Here is a 19043-nt window from a genome sequence, read left to right as displayed (position 1 = left end):
AATAATTGGTGATGTTTCATTTGTGGTAATTAGTTACGTAGCGAAAGAAAACTAGTACACTATTGATTATAAGTTGTTTAAGCTTAAACCCATTAGATCTTCCAGGGAAGATGTCCCAAGTCCATAGTTTTCCAAATGGAGACACTCATTATACTTAACCGTTTCATTTCTGCAGTGGTGGTGATTTTTGGATCATCCTGTGTCTTTTTTTTTTTTTAAGGGCAACTGTATACATTCCCTAAATTATAGATCTTTTGTGTTTACTCTTAAAATGCGCACTCATTTCCTATAGGCCTAGATCTTTCAAATGAAAGTTTTACCCTGAGTTTATGGATACCAAATATTTACCTTGGCCACCTGCTATGCTCTGAATATTGAATGTCCCTCAAAAGTCCATGTGTGAAAGACTTGTTCCCTGGGGTGGCACTATTGGGAGATGGTGGAACCTTTGAGGGCCAGGAGGTTCATAGGACATTGGGGCATTTTAGCTTTTTTGCTGCTGTGACCAAAAGACCTGACAAGAACAGTTTTAGAAGAAAACTTATTAGGGACTCACATTCAGAGGTCTTTCAGTCCCTAGATACTGTTTCCATTGCTCTGGATCTGAGGTGAGGTGGAACATGACACAGAAGAGCATGGTGGAAGAAAGCAGCTTAGGGGCCACCAGGAAGCAGAGAGAGAGAGAGAGAGGCACGCATGCACGCGTTGTGTTCACTAAGGACAAAATATAAACACCAAAGGCATGCCCCTAGTGACCCTCCCAGGGACCCTACCTCCCCATAGCTACCACATAGTTAACTCATTCAAATGGATTAATGCATTGATTAGGTTAAGGCTATCATAACCCGATCATTTCTCCTCTAAACTTTCTTGCATTATCTTACACATGAGCTTTTGGGGGATACCTCATATCTAAACCATAACAGGGGGCATGCGCCAGAAAGGGGTTGTGGGATCACAGCACCTTTCTGTGGCTTTGCTTCCTGTCCGTGAGATGAGACATTTTGCAGCACCATGCATTCTGCCTTGATATGCTGCTTCACCATAGGCCCAAAACAACAGTCTTCTTTTCTCTGAAGTAAAGCATTTGGCTTCTTTTTATTGTTTTTAGCATTTATAACCTCCTTGACATCATCTTTACATTCACTGCTTTTCTAGCCAAACTGCAAATTTTCCAAATCTTTCTGCTCTGTTGCTCTTTGCTCCTGATTTTAAATATAAATTTCACTGAATCAGCCAGTAATACCCATGCTGCAGCCTGAATGCTATACTGTCTTGAAATCTCCTCCCCAGGTACACTTTAAACTTGGCCTCCCACAAAGTCTCAGAGCATGGACAAAATGCATCCAAACTCTTTATCATGGTGTACAAGGATAGCCTCTAGTCTAATTCTGAGTATACTGATTCCTTGTTTCTACTTGAAAATTCATTAACATTGCCTTTACCCTCCACAATCTTTACAGCATTCTGGTCTTCTGAGTGCCCCCCACACACACCAAAATTACCTGTTAAAATCTGTTCAGAACATTCTAGGCTTCTGCTAGCCTGTTCCTCCAGACTCCTGCAAACCCACTCCAAAGACTCTTCCACATCATTAGGTATATAATAATAGCAAAGACCACTCTGGTCCTATTGCCAATTTTCTGTATCTTGCTTGATGGATTCAGGGTCTTTGTTAAGAGAATCATGTTACTTTTTCATTGCCCCACTTCTGCCTAAATAAGAACTGGGGGCCTTTAATATCTTCTCCACTATTCCTCCAATGCCTAACATGTCTGACACATAGTACACTTTCCAGTTATTGAATTATTGCACGCACCACATGTGCTTCAGCTAAATTTGGCTTCTTACCATTCTTATAACTTTACCCCTTTATTCTTGTACAATTTCCTCCACTAAAAATGTTTCTCTTTTTCATTTTATTGTATAGAGCAGGATTGGGTTGGAAAAAATGCAAATTCACCTCCCCCAGTCTCTTCCTCCTTCCAGACTTTGTTTCTCTTCTAACTGCATCTGTTCTATCTTCTATAAAAACATCTCTCTCTCTCTCTGTATATTTTAGTAACATAAGAGAGTACAAGTCTGATATTCCACACTGGTTGAAAGGTTCTTGAATTGTTTTATCTTCATTCCTCTTATAGTATTTAGCATTCTTGTATAAAACAGCTGGTAAGTTATTATATAATAAATTCTGTAAATTATGAATTTATAAAATTAAATACATGATTTCTCAGTTTATCTTTAGCTAAGAAGCATTTTCTTCATACTTTTGGGGTATTACCATGAAATACTCTCTGTCTCAGTTGGTCTTTCCCCTCCACTAGAGAAGGGAGCATGTATTTATCTTTGTATCTCAGTGTCTGATATGTAGAAGGGTGCTCAATGCTTAGTGAATGGATGGAATAAAAGAATCAAGGGTTTAAAATATGAAAGAGTGAATAAACTTTTTTAGTACAATGTCTACTTTAATTTTTAGAATAGTGAATATAAAAGCTAAAAATTTCGGAAGCAAACTTGATGCTCAAGCTTTTATTAATCAGGTGTATCTGGCTACCTAAGCATCTCAAGATGCCTTTCCAACAGAATTTTAGATTCTCTCTCTTAGTACAGATGAATATCTAAAGAAAGCCTCTCAAAATGGATTTTATTAAGGAGGATACAACATTCAAAAGTTTTCCCCCAAAATGGAATTTATGTGAATTCCAGGAAGAGATTAATGTTTCCTAAATTTATCTTTACAGAAATTCATATTCCAGGCAGGGAATGTAGCTTAGCAGTAGAGAGCACTTCATTAACATGCACAAGGACCTACTTTTAATCCCTGGTGCTGCCTCCCACCACCATTTTTTTTCTCTTTCTAATATATGCATTTAAACTAGAACTTTTGTCTTAAATATGGCTTGAACTCAAGCCATATTTGTACCTAGTAAGAACTCTATAACATAACTTATCAAAATAATTTTCTGTTGTAATTTTTTACCTTATCTATAGTTGTAAAGCTGTCGCTTATTTTACAGTCCTTTGGGAATTTGCAGGTGTTTACTCTTGATTTTAGGTGAAATTCACTGTGGCCAAAAATAACATCCTTGAAATTTATTGAGACCTGACATTTATCGTGAAGTTCAGGTTCATTACTGGTGTATGAATTCTGTAGTTGTTAGGTACAATGTTCTACGTTGTCACTGAAGTTAAGTGTGTTAATGTTGTTTGGAACTTCTAAATTCTTCCTGAAATCTTTATTATTTCTATCTTATTTTGGTTCGTTTGTTATTTTTCTTTTAAGGGGTGTTGACAAAATTCAAGCTCTGAAGAATTGTCTGATTTTTTTCCTATTGGGTCTGTCAGTTTTCTCTTTATATATATCTCATTTCATATATAAAATGCAGCTTGTCAGATTACAAAATGTTCTTTCTTTTTAAAAAATTCTAATGGAGGTGTTTGCCTTAAAGACTATTTCATATGATATGGGTAGAGCTTCATCACCATTTTTCCTGGTTAGTACTTATATGTTGTAACATTTTCTATATTTTTAATGCTTTCCTGCGTTCTTCTGTTTAAAACTAAAGTTTTAAAAATTCAGTCTAATGATCTGTTGTCTTTTAAGTCACATATTTAGTCCACTTACTTATAATGTACCTTCAGTATAATTTCTGGACTGGGCCTTCAGCATGAGTAGAGCTTCACCAGGCTGAGAATAGATGAGAAGCTATCCCCACAGAGGAAGGAACACGTTAAAGTAACAAAACTATGTAATCAGGTGCTGAGGGAAATTTAGGTAGATACAGATCATTCTGCTGGGGCAGAAGGGACTAACAGAAGATTAGACAGTACAGAGACACTGGGGCCTTATCTGTCATGAAAGGGTTTAGACACCTCTTGGGTGTCATCTCTAGTACTTTGCACAGTTTGGAGCATATGCTAAAAATGACCAAGTTTTCCCCAAACTGTGCTTGGACTTTGGTAAAATAAAATGAAAATATAAGGTGCAATACTTACATCAATAGCCACCTAATACCATTGAAAAGATATGGGAAAGCAGTATTCTTCTTCCCACCAAGCTGGGTATCTTACAGTTCAGTTCACTTTTGACACTACTTACCCGAAGTTAGTGTCAGATCCCATGAATTAAGTGTTTAGCCCCACAAGGCAGCCCACACTTCAGATGCCAATCACTGTACTTTGGACTGATCAGATGTAAATTTAAGAATTCCCTCAACCCCCTCTTCAAGTTAGCTAATTTGCTAGAATGGCTCACAGAACTGAGGGAAACACTTTACTTATACTTATTTGTTATAGAGCATAAAAATCAGGAACAGCCAAGTTGGAAGAAATGCATAAGACAAGGTATGGGACTGGAGGAGCTGCAGTTTCTTTGGTCTCTTCATGAATACCACCTTCCAGTATCATCCTGATAAGGATCTTTTCTGTGTCAACAGAGCCTCCTAGTATAGTTGTTGGCATTGAGTTAGGTACTAAACAAGTGTTCAGAAGGTGGAGAACTGAGCTGCCAGCCTAACAGGAGTGTGTCAGGATAACAAAGAGTGAGATGGCCAGAGAGGACTGGAGGTTTTGAGCAGAAAAGGAAAATAAATAGTGAAAGAAGAGACTTATTTGAGGCCTTTGTGACTATGGTTCATGCCTCTTTTGTAATTAGCTGAGGTTACCAATCACCTGGATCAATGATAGACAGTGTGCACACTCTGTAGTATTTTCCACATGCTGTGCCCAGTTCCATATTATTGCCACTGTAGTGATGGACACCAGTTTTGGCCAACATGGCATAGTACTCTATTTCAGATTTCCTCAAAGCTGGACAATTGTTGGCAAGGATGATCAATTTCGCTTTGCCCTGTCTGATCATCTTCAGAGTTTGCTTGTACCCCAGTACATATTTTCCACTTTTCATAACAAGCTGAAGCCGAGAGTTGATCAACTCCAGAGACTTTTTAGTATTTTTTTTTTCGAGAGTTGATCAACTCCAGAGACTTTTTAGTATTTTTTTTTTTTTTTTTTTTTTGTGCGGCCACCATTTTCCCACCTTAGATGCGGGACATCCCTTAATCTAGAGCAGCCATCAGGATGGCCGGAGAGCTAGAAAGCCAGGCTACCTGGCTACCTTCTTAACCCTCTGCTCAGCTTCTTTCCATATAGCCCTGGACTGCATCTTGCCATTGGTTGGTTGGTTGGTCTCATTGTTGGGTTGTTTTGTTTTTAATGGAAGCACTAGGTATCGAATCCAGAGCCCTATGCTTGCTAGGCAAGTACTCTACTACTGAGAGACATTCCCAGTCCTTTTCTTGTCTTTAAGGCAAGTAATTCCTTTGAATGAAAATGCCTCTTTCAGTTCAGAGCAAACAAACAAACATCCTGTTTATGTTAATACAATATTTAAGTATAGCAAATGATAATGTAAAATGTGGGACTGAAAACAGAGGTATACAATAAAAAATTATATATATATATATAAATTTTTGTTTAATTTTTTTCTGCTTGAAATTTTAGTTTTTCCACTTAGAAATTTAGGAATTCATGTTGTATTTTTAAGAAAGCAAACATTTCTTTATGATAATGAGGCTCTTTGTCCCAGTGTTTTAGATTTTTTTTTTTAATCTAGATTTTGGTAGGTCTTTTAAGGTAGATTTCTATAAGTCTGAATTTTCAGTTCTGTGCATTTTGAGAAGAATTTTTAGAATGACTCTGTGCAATGAGAAAGAAGGCCTCTTTGCTTTCTGGGATTACACTGATTTATTTAATGGGATAAGTTTATAAAATATTTTATGGGAGCGGAGAGATTAAAAAAAATTCTAGGGGGCTGGGACTGTGGCTCAGCTGTAGAACACTCATCTCTCATGTGTGAGGCCCTGGGTTCAATCCTCAGCACCACATAAATAAAATAAAAAGGTATTGTGTCCGCCTACAACTAAAAAAAAATTTTATTAAAAATAATTTCCTGGAACCCTGATAAGTAACTTAATTCATTGAAGCTGCGAATCATGTTTAGAATTAGATTCCTCAAAATAACACTGTGACACCAGAAAGTTTGTCTGAAATAGCTCTATATTTTTAACAACTATAATAGGAAATGAAAAGCTACTACTGTCCCATTTAAAAATAAGTGAGATTTTTTTAAAAAAATTGAATATGTATTTTCAGGTCGGTTTAAATGTGTATTTCATGCCCAGAGGAAAAAAACTGTCACCCTTAACTTTGAAATATTTAGGTTAAAGGGAAAAAATGTGTCATTGAGATATTTTTGGACTCAGTTTTAGAAATAAGTTATTTCAGATAACACAGCAGAGTTATACCAAGATAGGAGAAATAAATCATCCAGACTTTGAAGACTTTTATTTGGTTCTAGGAAAAAGCAGACTGCTTCCTGATCTTGATCTTGATCAGACTGCTTCCTGATCTTGCTTTGATAAAAAGGCCACTGTGCTGTGTTAATAGTAAAGGCCTGGGGCAGGCTGAGGAAGTGCCTCATTGATAGTCCTTGAGCTTGTTTGGAGCTGGAGACCTGAGGCCCTGGGTTTTATCCCTAGCACAACAAAAAGAAAAGCAAAGGGAAAAGCCTGGGGCGTATTCAGATGGTGATGGTGATTATGGTGACCTTGGGAAATTTTAGATCTGACTGAGCCTACTCTTCAGCTTTCCATAGGGAACTTTATAGTGCAGCTTTGTAGGGGTTAGGGTTAATGAAACTAATGGTAAAAAAAAAAAAAAATCACTGAGCACTTACTTCCGGGGTAGGTATGTTGCCAAGTGCTAGACAAACATTATCTCCATTAATTCTTCCAGCCCCTTGTGATACCTATGTAATACAGATTCAGAAGAATAGTGAATCTCAGGTTAAGTAACTTATCAGACACTCCAACAAGTAAATAGCTGAACTGATCCAGAACTGAAACTCATACCCACTGTGCCTAGAAAACATCACCAGGGCTGGTATGGTAAAGAATAGAGTAAATGGAGGCTCTGTCATAAGAAAAACTGAGCTTATGGAGTAGTTTCATCACAAAATAGGTAGAGGGAACTGACTGGAGTGCCTGATCTTTCTTTTTTTTTTTTTTTTCCCCAACAGTTCCAAAAGATCATTATATCCATGTTCTTCATCTTTTTCTTTTATTGCCAGCTGCAGCTGCTGGGAGGGAAGGTGCACGGGTGCTGTTATTACAGCCCTTTGCTTCATTTTTTCCTGTAATGTTAATTGAAACCAGGAATTAAGATCAAGAAATGCTTATATCTCTGATTGAAATCTATAGATCTCAAAGTTTATTTAACAAGCTTTCAGACTGATTTGATAAGTATTTACTATTTCATCTCAGTGATTAGTTTTAGAGATCTGTAAAAGTATTAGCACAACCACTAATTCCCTTTGTGTAGTTGCAGACAAATTTTGTTGTGAGAAAAGTTGAGTATATCAGTTTGCTGGGACTCAGTGGTACCACAAACTGAGTGACTTAACTACCAAAATAACAGAAATTTACTGTCCTGCCATTCTGGAGGCTAGAATGGGAGATCAGGGTATCAATAGGGTCGCTTTTTTCTGAGGGCTGAGAGAGAGAATCTGTTTCATGATTCGTACCCAGTTTCCAGTAGTTTGCTGGCAGTCGTTGCAGTTTCTTAGGTTACAAAAGAAGCATCACCATGATCCTTTGCCTTCATGTTCAAATGGTGTTCTCTATGTGTGAGCATTTCTGCAAATTTTCCCTTTTTTTAATAAGGACACCATAATACAGCCTACCCTGATAATTTAACTTGATCTCTGAAAAAACACCAGTCCCCAAGGTCATATTCTTAGGTTCTGGGGGTTAGGACTTACAGTATATGAATTGGGGGACACAGTTCAATCTTAGCACTGAGTGTGGACAACTTTGTTTATATACACCCTTTTCCTGGTAGCTTCATCCTCCATCTGTATTAGCTGAAGTATTATAGATCATATACCCATTTTATTTAAGACTAAGTTCTATATAGTAGGGTACAGTTCCCATCCAGAATAATATTCAAATAATGAAACTGTACAATGATTTGAGATTGAAACTCTCCTTTGCCAATCCAGGCCTGCTTCATTGTTAGAAGCCTCCAGTGGGAAAATTGACATTGTAGGGTTCCTTCCTTGTTATTGCCCAGCTCCTTTTGTTCATGGCCTTTACAAGATCAGGCCTAGAGAGGCATAAGGGGAAAAAGCCATTGATGGTTGATGGCTGGGATGCTCTGACATAGGTGCCCTCTGGGTGGCAGGTATGTACTTCTTGGCAGATTAATGGGAAATTGTCTTGCTGAGTCCTAGCTCCCTCAGTGCAGCAGGGCCTCTCCTACTGGCCCTTGCTAAACCCCTTCAGACCCTTGCTTTTGGTGCTTCAGCCCTCTAGACTATGCTCTTGGGGAGCTATCTTTTAAGGCATCTGTATGCCAGCTATCTTTGTAGGGTCTGGTTTGTTCATGAGAATTGAGAAACTTTGCTGTCAATTGGTAGATACAGCTCAGCCAAAGCATCTCTCCTTTAGGCTTCAATCAGATCCTAGTCTGTGGCAGGAGGTACTTGCCCAGCTCTTCAGGTAGTTCCTTTGAAGAGTTTCCAGCTTGAAGCAAGCAGAAAAGTAGCATCCTTCTCTTTTTTGTCCATATGCAGAAGTGGCATGGACATCCTTCAACATCATACCCTCCTTGGACCTTTCCAGCCTCAGTCTTATAAGAGGCTCGAGGAATGGCTAAGACATAGTCAGCTAGGGCTTCCCCTTAGCAAGTCCTGTGTAGGTGGCCTATTCTGCTGACACTTCTGTGTATTAATTTTGCTACTCCCTGGAGGTAGTAGCCTTTGAATGGTTAAGGGAGGGAAGAAACCAGTCTTGAGATGGTTATCATTTAAAGAGGAAAACAAATTTTTGATATTTCAAAACAAGGGAGTTGGGTCCCCAGGTATGAATTCCAACCAACCCCCCCACCCCCACATTGAACCCAGGGGCACTTTACCACTGAACAACATCCCCAGTCCTTTTTATTTTGAGATGGGATCTTGCTGAGTTGCTTAGGGCATAAGTTGCTGAGGCTAGCTTTGAACTTGTGATCCTCCTGCCTGAGCCAGCATGCACCACCACACCTGGTTCTCTGAGTTCTAATCTTGAAGAGAATAGCCATCCATTTCAGTTCATGCCTGTAAACATCTTGAAATACAGTTTAATAAAATTTAATAAATACAGTTGGCGTATTCTTCAATTTGTAGAAAATTTCAGCTACTATTGTTTCTTTAGCCCATGTGACTTTGTACAAGCCTCTTTTAGAAATGTCTTTTTATGCAGAGGGGTAGGGTAGTCTGTATGTGTTGAATCCAAAAGTGGCAGTGTGTTCCTTGTTTTACTTTGCAAAAGATCATTCTGTTAATGATAGGCTATAAATTCTGGCTCTTTGCTGTTTTTAATTTCAATGCAGTACAACACATTCAGCAGTTTAAAATGTGATTATTTTAATGCTAAAGTATATTGTATCTTTGTAGAGCATTCAGAATTGAATAATAAAAACATTAGTTCAAATATGGTTAGATACTTGATAACTATAGTTTTCATAGGTAGTAAAAAGGTATTAATACCCTTAGTCTTTAAAAAAAAAAAAAAAGGTGCTATTCAATGGAAGAGAAAGTTAAGAAAATGTGGCAGGAATGTGAGTAATACAACCTGAAGTGCAGATAAGCTACATTATTGAAACCAGCCTGTACCATTAGGTTGAAAATTAATACTGAAATCTTTCAAGAACAATTCTAAAATAGTTGTGGAAGACAGGATGATAATAACTGATTATATGAATGACTTGGTCCATGACAGCAGCAGTGGTGCAGGAAACCTGAGGGCATTGGTGCTGACTAAAGGAAAGAAGGCAGGCCAGGTGGTTAATTTTTCCCCCACCCTCTCTCTTTGGACCTAGAGAGTAAAGTGGATATATGTAGGCAACATAGGAAACCAAAAAACCTGAAAACAAACTTTTGAGATACGGGAAACACACAGAAGTAAATTACAGCATATTAAAGGGACAAAAATGTATTAAGTTTTTTAAAAAAATGATTTGTTGAAGGACTTTAATTTATTTATTGATGGTGCAGAGAATCAAACCCATTGTTTCACACATACTAGGCAAGTGTTCTACCAGTGAGGTACAACCCAAGCCCTGAATTAAGTTTTCACTCTTTAGGTAGTGTCTACAACTATGGGTACTTTGATTATAATAGTTTAGTAAATAGTTAAAATTGTGGACTTTAAAAGAAGATACTTTATAAACTGTTAACATAGAAAGGATTGCTTTTGGTCATATGGAATACGACCAAAGAAACCTTTACTGAATGAGAAATAAAAGAAATACATTTTTATTATTAGGAGTTTTACTTAAGTAGAATTGACATAATTAGTACCTATTCCTTTTTGTAGACATAATAATATTTTATACCAAAAAATACTCAAATTTTAGGAATGATCCAGTAAGGTGTTGTTTATAATGCTTACAAAAAGTAACTCGTGTCCAGTCCTGGGGGTGAGAAACATGCAGCAACTGATTGTCCTCAGAAGTTCTTGGAAAGATGTGCTGGAGAAACTTGGGATATTAAAAACCCTTTTTAAAATACTGATTAGTTTAATCAGCCAGTCAAAAACATTTGTTGAAACCGTATAATGTGATATGAATAATGGTAAGATGTTCATACACAGAGGTCAAGACATTCCTTGCACAGAAGGAACTCAGTTTTTGGAGTTTTACCTTTTTAATATCTTCACAAAAATTAACTTTTTATATAAATCTGGGCCTGATTTCTGTTGGATATCTTAGTCTGAAATATTTTATTGCAGTATAGTATATTTGTTTGATCTCTTGCTGTGTGTACCCATGAAAGTGACAATATGGTGGGATTTTTTTTTCCCTAAATCATAGCACCGGTTTTATGTTTCTTGACTTTCTTGCAGATAGTATGCATAACAACTATACATCTGAATCTAACAGCACCACTGTGAAACCATCACCAACTTCAGTTTCCTTGGTCTCAGAAAATGTGACAAATGTCACCATCAAAACAGTAATGACTTCTAAAATGGCAACACCAGGGTTCTCAACAAATACGACTTCCACTACTTTAAAATCTACATCCAAAGCAACAAGTGTTTCACAGAACGTATCCCAGATGTCAACATCTATGACAACCACAACTCAAAATAGTTTAGCGACATCATTAACAAGTACGTATTAAATTTGACCTGTTTGTTTCTGTGCTGCAAATAAGTTGTTAAATACCATATCATTCCATTCTGCAAAAATATAGAAACTTTCTGTGCCAAATTTTCCCTTGGTCCCACATAAGTATTCATACACAGAAATTCAAAAAGTTTTAGTTAACTATGATGTTTAAAAAATGCACTAATGCTTGTTCTCTATTTTCTTCTAGTCACAGCAACCATTCATTTTAATGAAAAATCAAAATTTGACACTGGCAGCTTTGTTGGTGGTATTGTGTTAACACTGGGCGTTTTATCTATTCTTTACATTGGTTGCAAAATCTACTATTCAAGAAGAGGCATCCGATATAGAACAATGTAAGTTTTGATTGGCTATTTCTTCACATCTCTATTATGACAGATTGCCAGTCAGGCCAATGTTCATCTCAAGGATAGATAAATTTTGTTACTTCCCTCTGCCCAAAGTAAATTGTTAACATAAAGCCTGCAATTGCACTTGTAAATGAAAGCAGATGCATGTACCTATTAACATAATTGTATCTTATTTTAACCAAAGTTTAGCCAATGATTTTTATTTATTTATACCTGTAATCTCAAATAATCCCAAAAAATCCTATATCAGGTCTCATCAGCCTATGGACCTAGTATGTGTTATGTCTTTTGGTACGAGAAAGCATTTTTGGTAAACAGGTGTTTTTTACTGGTGATGACAAAGACACCGAAACGAAAGAAATTCCTCTAACTAGCCCTCATGATCCGATTACCCCCCAAAGTCTCCATCAACAAATATCACATTGGGACATGAATTTGGGATAGACACATCCATCCATTGCATGTGTACAAGAGCCAGTTCATTCTTTTGGTAATGTACATAAATATAAATAATTTCTAAAATTTGCTCAAAATTATAGGTTAACAGTTATCATTGACATGTGCACCCCCACCAAGCTTTTACATCAAAAAATTTTGGGAAATGCTGGACTGAATAAATAGCCTACTTAAAATTCCCCTGAACTTTTAATATGCTGATGTGCATTAGTAACTTCAAAAGTGAAATACAATATGAAATACTCAACTTTTTTGGCAGAAATATTTGTTAAATGAATGGACCTACTTTTGTTCAGGTAGAGCTGATGTACCTCTCAGAACTAGTATTGTGTGGAATACATTATGGGAAATATTGGAATAGGCCATTGAAATTATCTACCCCCCCCTTTTATTGGTACATTACACTTACACAATCATGAGGTTCATCATTACATATTCGTACATGCACAAAAGAGAACAGCAGAATTTGGTCAGTTTTGTTTCCTAGTACCTACCTTTCACTCCCCTCCTTCCTGTCCATGCCTTCTTCCTCCCCATGTCTCCTTCCTCTACTAGTCTCCCTTCTATTTTCATGTGATCCTTCATTTTTTGACACTAGGTATGATTTCATATAAAAGCAAATCAGGCTTCTTGGTACATTAAAGAGGAATTACTTTGCTGGGTGCAGTGGCTCACCCCTGTAATCCCAGCTACTTGGGAGACTGAGGTAGGAGGATTGCAAGTTCGAGGCCACCTGGGCAACTTGGAGAGGCTCCTTCTCAAAATAAAAAGAGCTCAGTGGTGGAGCACCCCTGGGTTTAGTTCCTGATACCAAAAAAAAGTATTTATACAAATGTATCTATTGATACTAAATGAATAGATGGAAAGTTTCTGAAAATTTCAGTTCATTGACAAAAGCGAATGTCATTTTGTAAATGAAAGTGGGATCTAGCAAATTCTGTTACTTAAAAATATTAAATTATTTTTAAATATTTAAATAAAAAATGACAGTCAACATATCAAACTCATTTTAAAAGAATGAGTGGTATTTTATGAGGTTAAAGTATTCAGAAACATTAATTCCTATCAACACATACAAGGCAGGGGATGTAACCTAGCACATGCAATGCATTGGGTTCAATCCTCAGCACCATGTAAAAATAAATAAAAGTATTGTGTCCAAAAATAAAGTGTGTAGCAATTTGAGATGAGTTTTTAAAATCACTATTTCTAGAGATTTATCTATTTTCTTGGTTACTTTCACCAAAGGCACTTTTTTTATTATAGTAAATTAGCCATTTTTACATTTATTTAACTGAGTAGTGAAACAAACTTGCTTTTTTTAAATTTTAAATTAAGTACTAAGTACATAATTTTAGCCTTTTGGGAATGATTTTTTTCCACATACATATGACCAGATAATGCTGTGTGCTCAATGTAAAGAAGCCAGTGTCCAAAATCCTGTATTATATGGGAAATGTGCAGGCAAAAGCAAACACCTGAGAAATTTCACTTAATTCCTATTTTCATGCATAAATCAGTAGATGATGAAAATAACATAAGCAAGTATAACTTCAACATTTTGAGGTTTTTTTCTCAGTATATTAATATCTCTGAAATTAGGGTACATCTTACAGTCCATTAACTGAGAAAGTACTATGTTGTAATTTAAATTGGTTGTATTTTTTTAATATTTATTTTTTAGTTTTAGGTGGACACAATATCTTTACATCTATGTGGTGCTAAGGATTGAACCCAGTGCCTCGTGCATGCTAGGCAAGCACTCTACCACTGAGCCACAGCCCCAAATTGGTTGTTTTTTTTTTTTTAGGGTTACATTAAAAACAAAGTCCATTTTAAAGCTAGAAATTACTTTGAAGTTGTTTTAAAAAATGGCATTCCATAAGTAAGGACAATATTTGTCCCATTAAAGAAACTGAAACTTCATATATCTACCATTAATAGACATTTCTGACTTTCCTTTTATTGGATAATAACGCTTTATAAAAAAATTTAGTTCCTTTTGTTTCTTAAGAGCTGCATGGAGAAGCCAGGTGTTGTGATGCACACCTGTAATCCAAGCAGTTTAGGAGGCCGAGGCAGGACGATGGAGGGTTTGAGATCAACCTGAGCAATTTAGCAAGAGCCTATCTCAAAAAGGGCTGGGGGTGTAGCTCATTGGTAAAGTGCCCCAAGGTTCAATCCCCAGTACTGGGGGAAGAGGGAGTTGCATAGACTGTAGAATGAAATGGTTAAAAGGAATGTTTGAGGAAGACAAATTTAGTTACATCTGCCGTTTTTGTGTTTTAAGTAGTGGTAAGAATATTTAACATGAGATCCACCCTCAACAAATTCTTAAGTATAATATTGGATTACTTACAATGTTATACAGTGGATCTTTACAACTTAGTCATCTTGCATAATAAACTTTATACCCATTTAATAGCAACTCTTAATTTCCACATTCTCTCTAGCCTCAGACTTAGTTTTGAGTCTAGTTTTGTTGTTGACTAGATAGCCACTTTACTGTGTATTATATAAACAAGGCATCATAGTGTGTGTGGTCAAGAGCCCAGCCTCTGGAGAGCATTTACATGAATGCTTAGCATCTAATTCTCTGCAAAATGAGATGATGAATAAGATGCCTTTTGCAGGCCAGGCACAGTGGCACATACCTGTAATCCCAGCCGCACTGGAGGTTGATGCAGGAGAATTGCAAGTTCAAGGGTAGCTTCAGCAATTTAGTGAGACCCTGTGTCAAAGTAGAAAAATGGAGCTGGGCGCAGTGGCACATGCCTGTAATCCCAGCAGCTGGAGAGACCGAGGCAGTAAGATGATGAATTCAAAGCTAGCCTCAGCAAAAGCAAGGCTGCTGCGCAGCTCGGCAAGACTGTCTCTAAATGAATACAAAATAGGCTGGGGATATGGCTCAGTGGTCAAGTGCCCCTGAGTTCCCCAGTACCAAATAAATAAATAAATAAATGGGATGGGGATGTGGCTTAGAGGCTAAGCACCCTTGGATTCAATCCCTGGTACCCCCCCCCCCAAAAAAAAAAAAAAAACTTTTGCATGGGGTTCTTGTGATGATTAAATGATATGGGTGTAAAGCCTTAACAAAACACTTTACAAGTTGTTGTTGTTGTTTTCAAAGAGGGATCTGATAGCTTAAAGATGGTTGTGATAGCCAACTGGCAGAAAGTCACAAAGTCATACAGCCTTTAAGGAGCTGAGATTTGAGAACAGGTTGGTTTGAAATCTTAACCACCATGGTATACTGAATACTTTGAATTTTATACTGAGCAGGGACAATTTTGATTGTGAAGCTTGAAATTGTTGTAATGCTACTTTCTTTATAAATATGCATATATTTGTAGGGTTTGATTCGTGTCTTCATACATGTACTTTGGATAATGATGTCCATCACATTCCACCATTTTCTCTAATCCCATGCCCCTTCCCTCCCCTCCTTCTGCCCTATCTAGAGGTAGTCTGTTCCTCCCATGCTCCCCTTCTGTACCCACTATGAATCACCTTCTTATATAGGAGAAAACATTCAGCATTTCATCCCCAGCCCTTTTAAAAAAAAAAAAAAAAAAAAAAAAAAAAAAGCTTTCACTAAGCTATTTTGGACCTTGCTAAATTGCTGAGACTGGCCTCAAATTTAGGATCCTTCTGCCTCAGACTCCCAAGCTACTGGGACAACAGATGGGCACCATGCAGGCTTCCTATTAGTAGTTTTGATACAAATATAAACAAAGTAATTTTAACTTTTACTATATTTCAGTGATGAACATGACGCCATCATTTAAGGAAATACAAGGACCAAGGAAAGAAGAAACATTGATGCAGCCCTGTTCACTTTGGTTTTACTACTTTAAAACAATGCTCTCTTGAAAATAAGAAAAAAGCATAATTGGACCACCATGCGTATAATATAAAACCTGTCACATAAATGTGCATAGATTTTTTTCATCATTACTATAGGTAAAAAGGGCTTGGTTAGGTATTTAAATATTTGGAGCTTATAGATAATTTATACAGTGATCATACTCAATTTTAGCAAATACATAGTAAGACAAGTCCTATCTCATTTTTTGTGGCATTGGTTCCATGGGACCAGTAATTGAAAGACAATATCACCAAAGGGCAGGCTGCCATCTGGGTGCACAAATAAGGAGATTGTCACAACACTCAGGATCCTGAGTGTCTTTGTTGCTCACACAAAGAACTTCAGTGCTTTTCTGGAGCTGGATATATCCTAATTACTGATGCCACACAGCAGAAATTACACAATTGAGTAAACCAGGTCTGAAACATAATTTAAGAAAGCATCAACATTTGTTTTATAGTAGTTAATCTAGAAACAATACATACTCCCCCAAAATAAAATCTTCAACTAAAACCCAAACACCCTATTGATGATTCATTAGAGAGCATGTATTTTTATTGATTTCTTTTTGAACTTTCAGTGTTAGTTTGATATAATCTTTTTTTCTCTGTAATTTAGGCAAATGCAGTGTTTTAACACAATGTTCTTAAAACTCAGTTGTAAGAATAGCATTATAGGAAAAAACTAGATTATTTGCTACTGTGATAATTTTGTCACCACTGGAAATTGCTTTTATTTCATATTCACTTGATTTTATATTTAGTGACTATTTTGAAGAAATGTAGAGCTGCTTTCAAAACCTAGAAATTTTTAATAGAATGTAAAAACATCTAACTTTAAAAAGCTCCATTTTTTCCCAAAATAATATTTAGAACCTTGTATTATCAAAACTGTAGATTAATGCTGTTTTAAACCAGGGATTATGGGCTCTCCCCAGGCTACTAAACCTGCAGGATGAAAGTGCTGCGTTTTCATACACTGTTAACTTGACTCAGATTTGGGGAAATGACATTTTTATACTTAAGTACATTGTTGGAGTAAATTCTTATTTTAATCAGGAAATTTCCTGCTTCCTTTTGGGTATTCACCTAGACTACTCCACTGTTTAAGAGGAGTTACTCTCAGATGCACTATGTTAATGAAGAGGAAAAAAGCACAGTATTTTTTTTTAATTACACATTATATTTTGGAGTGTTTTTAGTTTTACAGTTTATATTCCAGCACTCAAACTCAGGGTGAACTTTTAACAAGAGTTATTTAGTCACTAAATACTAAGATAATATTTCTATCTTAGAGGACCCAAAGTAAATCACACCAATTTCTGACAGGTTAAAAATATGCTAAGATTTCCTAATGAACATGATAGGAACAAAAGATAAGGTAACTTTTGTGATCAGCTTGTGGTTTGCAGAGAATGACAATGTCAAGAATTTGGTATAAAAGGATCATGTCTACTTGCTGTGCATTTTGGCCAACTAATGTGGTGATATGGATAAAAACTATTCAAAATATGGATATCATTGGATCTGTGACACATGCAATATGGAGGAAACTTTATGAAACTTGTATGGTTAGATTAATTTGAAATGTGGGCTGATGGGTAAGTTTATGTTATTACTAGGCCTTAACTGGTTGTGCAAACACTGCATTCATTTCTTTGCAAAATATAGTTATGATATACTTTATAGTGGTGAGGGCCTTTTCAGTTGAACTTGGGTTTTTTTTTTTTTAATCTCTTGCATTCTTGATATTTCAGTTACCAGCCTGAAATTTTTCTTGAATATTTACTTCTTTAGCACTTTGAAAACAGAAAACCACTTTAAGTACTAAGTGTTTAAATTTTGCCTTGCAAGTTTGCTTTTTAGGTTGGGAATATTGTAGTTATGTTCTTTCTGTCTATAAGCAGTATAATTTGTTACCTTCAAATATCAGTACTTTCAGTAAAGTTTTTTTAATATCTGCAGAAATTGGAAAAAATCAGTAATATAAAACAATATATTACTTTGGAACACATTTCAATAAGCATAAATTTATCTTCTGTTTACTTACACAAATGCTTGATTTTCCTTGCATTCCTTTAAAATGTACTTATTAAATGTTTAAATATCAGGCAGAAGCCATGCTTTGATTTTAAAACTTCTCTGGATAATCCATAATAGAAATAATTCAAATAGAAAGTTGGCAGTATACAGTGATAAAATTTGTATTCTCAGAAAAATTTTTTTTAAATTCCTGTGAACTTTTTTTTTCTTTTATAATGACCAGCTTTTGGTATATCATTGTTACTGAGATCTATTTTTAGAATAAAATTTGTTCTCCATTTAAAGTTTTTAGTGCTTGGTCATTTTGTGAAATTCAAGAGAAATTAATAGAAAACAAAAGCCCAAAGGGAGATTGCAGGTGCTAAGCTAACAGTCCCAAGAAGTGGTATTTGAAATGTAGTTGCCTGGACAAGCAGCAGCCTTATCTGAAACTTTTTTAAAAATGCAAATTCTTAGACCACAACCCTGTCCTGTTGAACCAGGAACTATAAATAGAACCTAGCAATCTAATAAGCCCAGTAGATTATTGTGATATACACCAAAGTTTTGAGAACCACTGCTTGGAGGATTTCTCATGTGAATGTGCTCTTTTTTTCTGCTAGGCAGAAATTTTAAGAGCATACTGTTCCCAAGACACACTGGCTACAAATACATTAATGTATGGCATTTTACAGAGTGACTTAAATATTATGGAGTAATCAAAAATTAAAAAGGTGCTGTCATTATTTATATAATAAAGTACCCTCCTTTAGGTAAGCTCTGAACTCAAGATTGTTTAGGTTTCAATCTTGCTCTACTACTTACTAGCTGTATGACCTTGGATGTAATATTGCTCCTGTCCTAATTTCATAGGATTATCCTCAAAGTATTTAGGAATTCATTGGGTTAAGGTTCTGAAAGATAGGAAGTCTCAAGATCAAGGGGCCAGCCTCTGGTAAGGGCCTTGTGCATCATTACATGGTGAAGAGTATAGAGCAAGAGGGACTGGAACCTACTCCCAAATAACAGTGTTAGTCCTTGTTATGGCGTAGATATAAGGTATCCCCCAAAAGCTCATATGAAAGTCACTGCAGGAATTTTCAGGGGTAAAGTGGT

The 19043-nt window shown here is 36.3% G+C and overlaps 1 protein-coding gene across 1 annotated transcript in view; it reads left to right on the top strand.

Moving 5' to 3' along the window:
- LOC113185383 (uncharacterized) overlaps positions 1-18190 on the top strand; it is a 103352-nt gene extending 85162 nt beyond the window's left edge. Inside the window, exons 8-10 of the mRNA XM_077797320.1 lie at positions 10944-11213; positions 11420-11567; positions 15802-18190. Of these exons, the coding sequence (XP_077653446.1) occupies positions 10944-11213; positions 11420-11567; positions 15802-15826 (443 nt within the window). The 3' untranslated portion in view covers positions 15827-18190. The remainder of the gene's footprint in view (positions 1-10943; positions 11214-11419; positions 11568-15801) is intronic.
- The last annotated feature ends 853 nt before the right edge of the window (positions 18191-19043 follow it).

The sequence above is a fragment of the Urocitellus parryii genome, chromosome 4 (assembly GCF_045843805.1).
Source record: "Urocitellus parryii isolate mUroPar1 chromosome 4, mUroPar1.hap1, whole genome shotgun sequence".
NCBI classification, from domain to species: Eukaryota; Metazoa; Chordata; class Mammalia; order Rodentia; family Sciuridae; genus Urocitellus; species Urocitellus parryii.
This window is presented reverse-complemented; position numbering and strand designations above follow the sequence as displayed.